General features: G+C 41.7%; 1 protein-coding gene across 2 annotated transcripts in view; it reads right to left on the bottom strand.

Annotated features, from left to right (window-relative positions):
• Positions 1-394: 394 nt before the first annotated feature.
• AKT3 (AKT serine/threonine kinase 3) overlaps positions 395-12,502 on the bottom strand; it is a 396,602-nt gene continuing 384,494 nt past the window's right edge. Inside the window, exons 13-14 of one of the 2 annotated variants that reach the window (XM_082663744.1) lie at positions 11,321-11,423; positions 395-522 (exon numbers count right to left, since the gene is read on the bottom strand). In XM_082663744.1, the coding sequence (XP_082519870.1) occupies positions 482-522; positions 11,321-11,423 (144 nt within the window). In that variant the 3' untranslated portion in view covers positions 395-481. Of the gene's footprint in view, positions 523-1,421; positions 4,959-11,320; positions 11,424-12,502 lie in introns of those variants that run through there. The other variant, XM_082663743.1, reaches the window with a different exon arrangement.

The following is a 12,502-nucleotide window of genomic DNA, read 5'->3' as shown; positions in this document are numbered from 1 at the left end:
TTATCATCCTGCTAATTTGTGCACAGTCAGAAGACACCAGGAAGCACTAGGCATTATCCTCTCCACTCTGTTAACAACAAAAACAGACAAAAAGCATCTTTGGCTTGGTGGTGTCATGTTTCTTCTTCAATATGCAGTAATTGAGAGGAGGCTAAAAATGTACTCAGTGAAATTACAAAATTTACTTCTATCAAACATCTGTACACAGATCATCATTTTAGTTTAACATAGTATTTCTACTATTCACAATGAAGCCCTCAAGTGCTTTAAAGTAATAAAAATGGGCGCTGAAAGTGTTGTGTTGTCCTTGAGGATGACAATGGAACACTAAGGGCAAGGCTGCAGTCGGGACAAGTCCCTGACCTCAGGCTGTTCTCCCTGGCACGGATCTGTCATCATCATCACATCACATCACATCCTCTTCATGGCCTCTCAGAAGGATGTGGATTAGGGCTCTGGAGGCGGTGGGATGATACACCCGCTAAGACCATTGAGTCTCTCGAGCATGGACAAGGTTCAAGCCTGAAAGAATAGAACTTCTATTCAGATTCAGAAGTTTTTTTGATTTCATCAAGTGTGCTAGACATAAAGGTTGTCACATAAGATATATTAATTGTCCCTAATTCTGTTTCAGGAACAGGAAATAAATTACACAATATTCTAAAAATAGCACCTTTAAAGAATTATAGAGGTCACTTTATGTTAGCCTCCTGGATCTGTCCACCCCAGTGGTTTTGAGAGAAGAGCACATGTAAGAATGCCCTCCAGTTTGGCTGTGTGACATACACATAACATGCTTGACCAACTTTGGTCCCAAAGCCGTTCCTCTATCTGGCTTAGTCACAGAGCAAAGCCAAGCTTCTCCAATAGCATTTAGGTTTATGAGGTAAAATCGGAAAAATGACCCTAGGTAAATCAGACTGTAGTCCAACCATCCTACCCATCTATGACCCACGTTTCAGTTGGTTAATTTGCCACGACGTTTTAAAAATATACTCTAAGAAAGGAAGTATGCAGCGCAACACATTATCAGGAAGACATTACTGACGAGCTACATTCCTTAAGAATTCTGGGTCCAAACCGCCTGGTGGGAGGACTACTAGGGGCTTAACAAATCTCAAAAAATACCTATTCTATCTCCAGCTTCACAGATCTCTCCTAAGCCCATTGTTGGGAAGTCAGCATCCCCCCTTTGGAAGCAGCCCTTCATCAAAGTTTGTACAGTTGCATTACTGCCATTTTATTGAATAAAATAAATCCTGTGTGTGTTTTGAGCTACAAGAAATGTACATACTTTCCTGTCACACTTTATATAGAATGGGTTAATACCAGGTGACGCTATTCATCTTTTTTTAGAAAAGAATAATATTTAATTTTCTGAGATTACGGAACCACATCCAACAACAATAAACAGAGAAGTAGCAGATTGACATAGTGCTTTATTTAAGCTGTCTGTACGAAGGAAAATAATGTGCATCCCTATCATATACGTGTAAAAATACTAAGGATGTACAGTGTACAAAAACAGTTTCTTGTAGTTATTTCACATCCTTGTGGGTCATATACTTAAGGAAATAAACAGTTTTAGTATGACCAACAGTAATAGTAATACAGTTTCTTGGGTTCATAGTTGCGTCTGCTTGAAATCCTTAACCAGATGACTAGATCTTGCGCGGATCTAATGAAAGAACTAGCAAGGTCAAGAAATGTCACAAACTATAAAGCTACAGGGAGGTAATTCAATTACCAATTTAGAGGTTTTCTTCTTATTTAAATAAATACTTTACATTTCATGCTTGCCTGTAATGCAGTACCAGGAGCAAGATAAGGGAGTTCTACTGTAGACACAGTACAAACAGTAGCAGCAAAGTGTGTACGCTGAGGTGTAATAGAAAGACCCTGCAGTTAGTAAGGAAGGCCCTTACTTTGTACTCTAAGAGAAGCAAGTGGCCCTTGCAAGAACAGTCAGCTTTAAGAAGCTGGAAATCAGGTATGGGAAATGGAAAACACTGGAATAATGCTATGTAGTTAGTGTGGAAAGCAAAGCTGTGAGCAGCCCTGCCAAAGGTCCAAGCAGAGACGGCCAATTTCCTCCAAGATGGCTGCATCATGGCAAGAGGCAGACTTCAAGGAAGTTGGTACAGGAAGGAGTCTGCAAAGCCTGAACTTCTGCTATTCTGACAGAGTGACTCCAGGGCCAGGCCTTTCCGTCCACCAGAATCCGAAACTTCAGCTATGGGCAGACATGAGGGAAGTTTTAGAATCTCCTTCTACACACATTTCTGTTTTTCTATTGTTTTTCCATGCCAGCTGACTGAGATCAGGGAGTGAAAGTAAGGGATTCTTAAAAATCAAAGCCAACAACACACCCTGTGTGACGCTAACAGAATCTCGGAGGGGATACGGGACTAAGCCCCGGGCACCAGCTGGGGACAGAGAGCCAGCTGTGCAGAGTGGCCAGCCTGAGGCACAGTCAACGCTGTCATTAATCCTTAGGAAGTGTCCTTGGCCAAGGTCATGGAAATCACCTTAAGATTTGGGGGGGGAAACCCCAAAACTATCTGTGTGCTTAGTGTATGGTGTACTTTCCCTCTGAAGAAATGAATGCTCTGAACACCAGCCAGTCTCAGCTTTCCTCTCTTCCTCTCACCTGTTCCTTTTTTATATAATGGATGCAAGACAACTTACAGGACATACCTTCTAGTCTACTTTCTTGTCAAAGTGAAACATTCAACATAATTCCAAGTGAAAAAAAAAAGTTGAGCTATATGTGTAAGTAAGAATGAACTACCATTTTACTGTAACTTCCTACTCAGTACTAAGGATGAACTTCACTCAGGTAGAAATATGAAAAATTAGGACAAAATCTATGTCTGAATATGTCTTAGCTGCCTTAGTAAAATGCCCTTTAACCCCCTGTCAGTCCCAGTGGTCCACCCACTGCCAGCAGTGGTTTCATATCTGTAAACCCACACTTCCAGCGTCAAGAGGCTAAGACATCTGCATATGAATATGATTCATCCTACTTAGAAAGTCACTTGCTCTTTCATACAATGCAATCATAACACTACGTCATGCTGCAGTCTTCCATTTGGGAGCTGTCAGATAGTTTAACTAAAATACATCTCCACGATGGCTCCACGGAGTCAGGAGCCCCCTGGACTTCATAGGCTGCTTTGGAAAATGTCAGCTCCTAGCACCAAAGGGTTTAATCTGAAGATCATCATTAATGAAAGAGAAAGATGAGGTTTGCATACATGTCCCCTTTCAGTGAGAAGTGTCGGAATTTGAGGACATGAGTATATACAGAAAAAGAAAAGTTGGAGGTGTTCTTTTTTGTTTTGTTTTTTCCCTGATGGCTTAATTCAGTGATAAATGTACCATGATCAGAATAAACACACCAGGTCCTTATCCTTTACTGCCCACTTCGTAAATACTTGAGATGTGTTCATTTTGCCAAGTAAAGTTCATTTCTTATCATCCAGGTCTCAATTTTCTTCATTACATTATGTTGCCAGGCTGTCATAATATTTCAATTCTCAAAAGAGCAAATATAACACCCATTTGTTTCAACCCCTTGGCATGGATAGTTGGGGATTTCTCATTTTTAGCACCAAGGGGTTAAATGACAGCATCTCTTCTCCCAAAGCCAAATTCTAATCTATATGTACAATTTCAGAGCCTCATCAAAATTTTGTTTTTACACAGGAGAAAAAGTGCATGATTCTCATCGGCGTGTACATTCCTTGCACATGGGTCAAAAGAAACTGCAGTTAAGTCTGTTTTATGTTAAGTTGGAGCTGCATTTGCTAACATGACATACAATTCTCATCACTAAAAAATAAATACTACTGCAACATAAACAAAATCATAAAAGGACATTCAAAGTTTTAACATCCGAGAAAAAGCTAATTCACGTAGAACTGAAAGTAAAAAATTAAAACAAATAAGGCAAACACCTGTTTACCTTGGTGTACAAATTTTGGTGAAAAGCAGGATCATTACACCTGTCTACATTCTTCAGCCATCAGAGGTGATAATATCAAGAAGGGAAAAAGGTTTCCAAGAACAGGGGAAATAAAACGCTCTCTGGTGCAAATCATATCATAGACCCTTTAAGTGACCTACTCTGCTGTGCATATGCTTCCTTCCTTGGTCGAACAATGTTCCTTTGCCAACAACTGCCTGTGAAATCTGGACATCCACATGTAATATCAGGCTTCCTCTGCAGTATCGAATACGAATTTAAATTTATAAATGTATATATCTATCTTAATAGTTGTTCATTCCTTCTCTCAAATGCTTCCTAATGAATTCCAGTAGGATCTTACTGATACCTACCTAGTTTACGCACTGATCTGATATGCTTTACTAAAATTTTGCATATGCACATCACCACGCTTCCACAATTGCTTGTTCTGAATTATAAACTAAATCTTCTTAGTCTAATTAGTTTTTGATTTATCATCTAGAAAGTTAAAAAATATACCTAGAATCATTTAGCCTTCACTGTTAGGGAAAAACAAAAATTAAAAGATCAAAAGATGACAGTTGGTGCACAAATGAACAATGGTGGGCTCATGACTTCCAAAGATTGTAAAATTACCTCTTAAAGTTGCTATAATAGTAAGACAGTAGCAGCAACAGCATGAGACCTTAGACTGAGATACAATTTCATGCAAAAACAAAAGTCGAGTATGTCTGCATATATGTGTGTTCTCATGTGGGTGAAAGGCGGCGAGGGGTGAAGACCTTGGACTGGTCTGGGATGTCTGAAGGTGCTCCTGCATTTGTAAGAGCTAGGACTGCTGTGATGTCCAGGAATCATTTTCAGTAATAAATCTAAGATGACAGTGAAGTAGCAGAAGAGACTTATTCTCGTCCGCTTGCCGAGTAGGAAAACTGAGGGAAATGCGGCCGCCTCTCACTGTCCGTGCAGTCCATACCGTCCTCATCATCTGTGGGCAGGAAACAGCTATTTTAATTTTGCATTAATTTTTTGCAACATAATCTCTGGTCTATATAGTTCTAATCCCTAACGTAATAAAGATTAATGGAGGCAACAGCTCCCAGAAACTTGTGTTTATCAATAAAACATAGGATGGATACACTTAATTTCAAAAACTTTCTCACTTTCAAACACATGACCTATGAAGAAATAATACTATCCAATCATCTCCTTCAAGACACTAACATCTCAAGGCTCAAACTGTGAAAAACTATTGAAGAAGACAAGATTTTTAAAAATAAAAAGGAACAAATGATCTTCAATAACCTTTACTTTCATGAAAACATGCATGTCAAAGTTACAAAGTCAAAGAATCCTAAGGCACCCAAAGTATCTGCCTAGAATCCAGTATCAATCTGTCTTCAGATGCTTGTATTTCTTCTTCATGGTGCTTTAGGTGTGATTGCAAAATAAAGCTTATTAGGATTCCATTTCATTTGAGCCCTTGATTTACATGTTTAAGATTTTACATTCTTTATTCTACATCTAATACCTGCCTTAACTTACTGTTCCTAATTTTCCTATGATAAAACTTTAGGGCTTCCCTGGTGGCGCAGTGGTTGAGAGTCCGCCTGCCGATGCAGGGGACACAGGTTCGTGCCCCGGTCCGGGAAGATCCCACGTGCCGCGGAGCAGCTGGGCCCGTGAGCCATGGCCGCTGAGCCTGCGTGTCCGGAGCCTGTGCTCCGCAACGGGAGAGGCCAAAATAGTGAGAGGCCCGCGTACCGCAAAAAAACAAAAACAAAAACAAAAAAAAACTTTAAAGTAGACTAAAGAGAATAAGTCAAGGAAAGAGAGGGAAAGAGGCCAGCATCTAAGTATTAGTTCATCAGGAAACAAATTGGGAGACTTGAAAGGCATGGAAAGAGACGACTTCCATTTAAGCTGCTCCTCCCTTTTCCTCTTCCCTGTTTTCTTGCATTTGAAAGGTTATGAAGGATCACCCAACCTCTTCCTATAACTAGTCTGATGATTAAAATCCTGCAGTGTCGGAATGCTCTTCCTTTACATGTGTCATGAATTCAGTCGCTCAGTCCACAACGTTCCCTGTGCACCTGTTCTGGGCTGTGCACAAAGTCCCTCCCTGTGTCCTCGGGGCTCACCCCACTAAACCCCTCTGCTCCACTTGCAGTGCCTTTGGTCATATGCTGTGCTACAGGAAATAAGCGAGAGTCTTTCAAATACCCAAACTTCTTCAAGCAAAATAATTCCACTTCCTCAAATTCATATAGGAAGTACATTACCAATTCTTTTAATTTTCCAACCTCTCCAGGGAGCATCAATTTCATGTAATAGGAGAAGGAATACAGGCCAGACCCCACTGCGTCACGGGCACTGACCCTGTTACACAAAAAGGATGATGCGTTGCATGCCTCTGAAGAATAACAAACATTCATGCTCTTTTCTCACTGTTCTTTTCAGTATTCTATTTTTAATAGAAGATTCTAGAAATGGGATCAAGTTGCTAACCAAACTTTGTAGCCTTGAATGTACCAGAAAGTATCACTGTATTAGGTGGGACTCAATCTCACAAGTAGCATTTGAGGCTCCCTGCTCTGTGTAAACCTCCCTCCTGCAAACAGACCTTTTAAACTATAGTCTTCATTTCCAGATAGTACTGCGATCTGGGGAAATCTCTGCCTCCTTATAAAATACCAGTTAGGTACCAAGCAAACCATCTTTTAGGTCAAACACCTTCCACAGTATTTTCAGATATACTAAAGATGGTAGGAGCTGTGGATGGCATATAAAACCTCTGTAAAACTCTATAAAAACTCTCTAGGGGAAAGGCAGCTGAAATCTTAATGTTCAGACTCTGACACGTGCCAATCACATTTCAAAGGAATAGTTTTCCCCGCTAGCAGCTTTGTTTTGCTGGGTGTGTTTCTGCACAGCGAACAGACAGCACATGTGGGAAGCCTGGTGTTGTCCGCCAGAGAAGGGCTTGTCCAGCTCGCTGGGCTGCAACCAGGCATCGCACCAGGGCAGGGAGGCCTGAAGCCCAGGGCAGCCTGGCTCTCGACAGGAGGAGGGGTTGAATTTCCTTTCCAAGGAGTATTATTGCTATGAGGCTGCACTGTCAGCTGAAAGTTAAAAGAGAATCTTCATTCTGTCAATTTAGTAACAAATTAATCCCATTTCCGAACGTAAATCTAAATCTTGTTGATGACCATACGAGGGCCCCTGCATCTGGATCTTCTTTAAAGTCAATTATATCGCCCTCTCACTCCATCTCCCTCCTGTTCTTTTGAGCTTGGCAGTAGTGAGGGGCAAGTCTCTGATCGTGGCCCCAAGAGGAGCTGTGAGTTGGGAAGGTGCTGGGGCAGGAATGAGGGTTTCCCCTGGGCCCTCAGTGCTGCGCAGGCCAGCGGGGCTGTGGAAGGAGGAGAGCTGGATGCAAGTGACAGCTGACAGGACAGCCGGCTGCCCCAGCCAGGCCTTCACAGCCAGTCAACAGATATAAATACGTTCCTGCACTGAAGGAAGGTTCAGAGGGAACAGTGATGATGATGGACATGAACTATGAAAAAAAACCCAAATAGCACACATGCGGGAAAAGAAAACAGGGTGATCAACCCTACATTCTACCTCTGAATCCCTGGATCCAGGCAGCATTAATCGCCTAACTTCCTTAGAACATTTAACCAAAGTAATTATATGGCAGCAAAAGCTACTAGGAGCTCAAACAAATCCTCTTTTCCTCTAAGAGGAAGTCAGAGGATCATTAATGGATATAATGCAAGACGACACATTCCAAAATCTGTTCAATTAATTAACACCAGTGAGGAAAATCTGGCATGTTACTGCAGCTGTTTGTAAAAAAAGAACACTTGCCTTTCTAACTGCTGATTTGTTCTAAAAAATAGCTCCTTTCTGTTTTATAAAAGCAAGGTGGCAAGTGGGAAGACAATCGCTAACTTAATGGTCCTACTGTGGGTTTTTATGAACAAAACCTCTGTGCTTTTAGCAGCTTGAGAGCTGCAGTGGTCTCTCACCAGCAACACTATTCAAAGCTGCAAGAAGAAAAGATTATGTTAAATGTAATCACAGTTCAAGGCTTCACAGATTTTCCTTTGATCTGCCTCTTACGGGAATTTAGGATATACCCAGGGATAATCCAAGAAAAAACACTGTCCTTGTGCCCTGGAAGAACCCAGGTGCTGCAGTCCACAATTACTGAGGCTATTGCCTAAGGCAGGAGCCCAGTCCTGTGGCCTGGTGCTGGGAGCCGCAAAGGACAGGCTGCTGGTGTCCACACGTTGGCCTCAGCCCACCTGCTGAGCTCCTTCCCCTGATTTTTCTCTCTAGAAATCCTGAATTGGAAAATAAGTTGGCAGGTCCACAGGGTCCCCCTGCCTCTAGATTGTGGTACACGCTGTCAGTCTAGACGATGCTCGCTGGATGCACGTTTTGGGGCCACCTAGGGCCCAGCATCAGGCCAGGGCCACTCCTCACGGCTAGCAGCATAGTTTAGTGGTCCCTCCCCCATCCGCAGCCCCATGTGCACTCTTTTTTGCTAGGTATTTACCTACCATCACCCTTCACCTAGTGGGTCACAGAACAAAAAACACTGTGGATTGGTTAACCTGATGCTTCAATAAAATTAAAAATAGGGTTATTGAAACCTATAGAGAACTCTGGGTGCCTTTCCTAAAGAGATGGCTTCTCAGGCACACACAGGGAAAAGACGGGGCTCCTGGAAATGATCAGCCCTGCACTCCCCTTTGACCTGTCACATTCCAGAGCTAGTGAGGGGCAGAGCCAGGACACAAAGCAGGGTCTAAGTCCAGGGCTTTCTGCAACCCCATCATTCTCTTCTACACTGGGATTTTACTGTTAACATTTTGGAGTAAAATAGGCACTCATGGCTTTGCATTTATTTACACAGCCTACCTATTTCTATGACTTTCAAAATAGCACATTTAGTTTCTTCTAAGAATTAGAATCCACGAATACCAAAAGCTCTATTTAACCTCCCAAAGCTCCCTGTGAAATCACGTGAGGAGGTAAGCCAAACACAAATTCTGGGCTGTGATGGGCAACAGCACTGTCTGGAGAGAGTCGGGCCTCCTTCTGGCCCTGAAACTACCAGGCCTCGCCCTAATCTGTTTATTTCCTCATTTAACACATATTCATTGAATACCTACGCTGAGCCAGGTACCTAACTCGGAGCTGGGGTTAGCAGTGAATAAGACAAACCAAATCCTTCTTCTCAGGGCTACTGCATTCAAGCTGGAGAAACAGACAGTAAACAAAGAGACAAATTAACCAGAAGAATACCAGCAAGTAAAGGTGTCAATGTAGAGAACTGGCGGGGGCAGGTGGTGATGGGGTCTGATGGACTGCACTGTTCTTAAGGTCGGGAGGCTAAAGAAAGCTTTCTGATAAAGTGACATTTAAAGAGATCTGAAGGACAAGTAATAATTTATTCATGCATATGTCTGGGAAAAGAAAATTCTAGGCAAAGAAGAGTAAACACACAGTCCCAAGGCACAGTGAGGGACAGTGTGTTCAAGGTGGGGCTGGAACCCAGGGACTGTGGAGAAGATGGACAGGATGAGGTCTGAGAGCAGGGTGGGACCAGATGTGACAAAGCTGTGCAGCCAGTGAGAGCAGTTGGATTTAGAGTGCAGCAGTGGGGCCCCTGGAAGGTTTGAAGCAGGGGAACAATGTGGTCTGATTACAGTTAAGGTTATATCCAAACGATGAGGCCCTATGGTGGGAAGCACTCCTAGGCCAGTCCAACAACTCAGTGGTGTTGCCCAGAATTTCAGACAATTGTATCACCACAGCCCGCGCCGGGCCAGGGGAAACCATGTCAAGGCTACGTCCACTGCTCCTACTTAGACGGTCCTTAGCTGATTGCCCACAACTCCACAGGCTTTCTAACATCATCTTCAACTCTCAGAGATTCTGATTCTAGCAATGAAGCCCTCATCCACCACTGGTGACAAACCATGAGCAGTGCTTCAACATGCTGCCCTTTCACAGCTTGACCTGGGCCTTGTCGGCCAAGCTATAACTGCTGCTCGTGACTATAGCTAACACTAACTGCGGGACTTAGGGAAGCTCAGCTTCTCTCTGGGTTTTAATTTCTTCCCTTATAAAATGAAAGTTAAGAGGCTCTTAACCTCTTGCAAGTCTAAAGAAAGAAAAGTGCATATGCACACATAATTATATTTTTCATTTCACAGTGTTCATAGTCTCTCTTTTTGTCAGGCCCTGGTAAATTAGCATCATCAACTAATCTGCCTTTTTTTTTTTTTTGCGGGACACAGGCCTCTCACTGTTGTGGCCTCTACCGTTGCGGAGCACAGGCTCCGGACGCGCAGGCTCAGCGGCCATGGCTCACGGGCCCAGCCGCTCCGCGGCATGTGGGATCTTCCCGGACCGGGGCACGAACCTGTGTCCCCTGCATCGGCAGGTGGACTCTCAACCACTGCGCCACCAGGGAAGCCCCTAATCTGCCTTTTAAAAAGAAAAGAGAGGAGAAGGAATGTAGGAAAGGATATAATAAAAAAGAAAAGGAGAAAAAAACTAAAATGATGTTATTGTGAGCCAAAAGATGTGTGATTGAAGAAATCTTTTAGCTATCCAAATGTGTCCCTGAAACTCAATTTTATCCTTACTCCTTAACTAATGATGACAGAATACAGACCTCTGTCAGCATATGAGAATGTTTATAAATTATATAACAACCTTTTCTTCCCTTTAAGTGAAATGTCTTCACCAAAGTGTAGGGCACACACTAGTATATGTGGAATGATTTTAAGTGGTGCATGAATGTATAGCTTTAATAGATATGTAATTTAATTTATAATATCAAAAATTACTAGCAAACCAAATTATGTCTTCACAGATATTACTGCTTAAGACACAGCTAAGTAAAAAAGAGTGATTCAGTTTAAAGTGAATTTAAAAACTCCTAAGTAAGCAGGAGACCAGAATTAGCAAAATTTAGAAGGTTGTGTCTGAATGAGCAGTGGGAAATGTGGGAGGTCTTCATTTCAGAATCCTTTCAGCTGATGTCAAAATAATCTATTAGAGAACAGTAAGGAAGGGCTAGTTAGTCTATAATTTAGTCTATAATTCTTAACTCTACAATTTTTCCACATATAATTTTTTTTTACTCAAAAAAACTTTTCTCTTAGCTACCTGTATTTAGATATTTCCACATTGAAAACCCCATGTTCTTAAATGGAACAGAATAAGTCACTGTGGAATTTGACCTTGAAAATATCCAGTTAAAAAAATAGGCTGTTTTCTTCAATTGCATTAGAACATAATCAATTTCCTTCTAGATTTACTTACACTTTTCAGGTGGTGTTATTGTAATAGTCTGAGCTGTAAATTCTTCATCAAAGTATCTGGTGTCTGTCTCAGATGTTACTTGAGGCTTAAAAGGAGGTACAAGCTGTAAGAAGCAAAAGAGTACTGTTAACAGACTTCAGTTTAGGAAAATTCATTTCTAGGATAAAATTAGAGAGCAAATACTAAATGAATAGTGCAAGAGGCTAGACTGCTCAGTGACTGTGTAAGGTAGATGTGGTATTTGGCTTCACAGTCAAGACTAAACACAGAACAGTAGGTACCTGGTTGTTCTATATTATATTTGAGGGATTATGTGAAACAGAATAATTGAGAACCAAAGAACAGGGTGCTTCCACGTCCTGGCTATTGTAAATAGAGCTGCAATGAACATTGTGGTACATGACTCTTTTTGAATTATAGTTTTCTCAGGGTATATGCCCAGTAGTGGGATTGCTGGGTCATATGGTAGTTCTATTTTTAGTTTTTTAAGGAACCACCTAAGTGTCCATCGACAGATGAATGGATAAGGAAGATGTGGCACATATATACAATGGAATATTCCTCAGCCATAAAAAGAAATTAAATTGAGTTATTTGTAGTGAGGTGGATGCACCTAGAGACTGTCATACAGTGTGAAGTAAGTCAGAAAGAGAAAAACAAATACCGTATGCTAACACATATATATGGAATCTAAAAAAAAAAAAAGGTTCTGCAGAACCTAAGGGCAGGACAGGAATAAAGACGCAGATGTAGAGAATGGACTTGAGGACAGGGGGAGGGGGAAGGGGAAGCTGCGACGAAGTGAGAGAGTGGCATGGACATATATACACTACCAAATGTAAAATAGATAGCTAGTGGGAAGCAGCCGCATAGCACAGGGAGATCAGCTCGGTGCTTTGTGACCATCTAGAGGGGTGGGATAGGGAGGGTGGGAGGGAGACACAAGAGGGAGGGGATATGGGGATATATGTATACGCATAGCTGATTCACTTTGTTATAAAGCAGAAACTAACACACCATTGTAAAGCAATTATACTCTAATAAAGATGTTAAAAAAAAAGCAGAAAATAAAAAATAGGGTGGGAAGAGGATACTGAAAAGTCTGTCCTAATATTTTTTCCTAGTAAAATATATACAAAACCGATGGATTTGGGCTGAAACAAAATGTAGGCTCTTCCTAGG

The sequence above is a fragment of the Grampus griseus genome (assembly GCF_964374135.1).
Source record: "Grampus griseus genome assembly, chromosome: 1".
Classification (NCBI taxonomy): Eukaryota; Metazoa; Chordata; class Mammalia; order Artiodactyla; family Delphinidae; genus Grampus; species Grampus griseus.
This window is presented reverse-complemented; position numbering and strand designations above follow the sequence as displayed.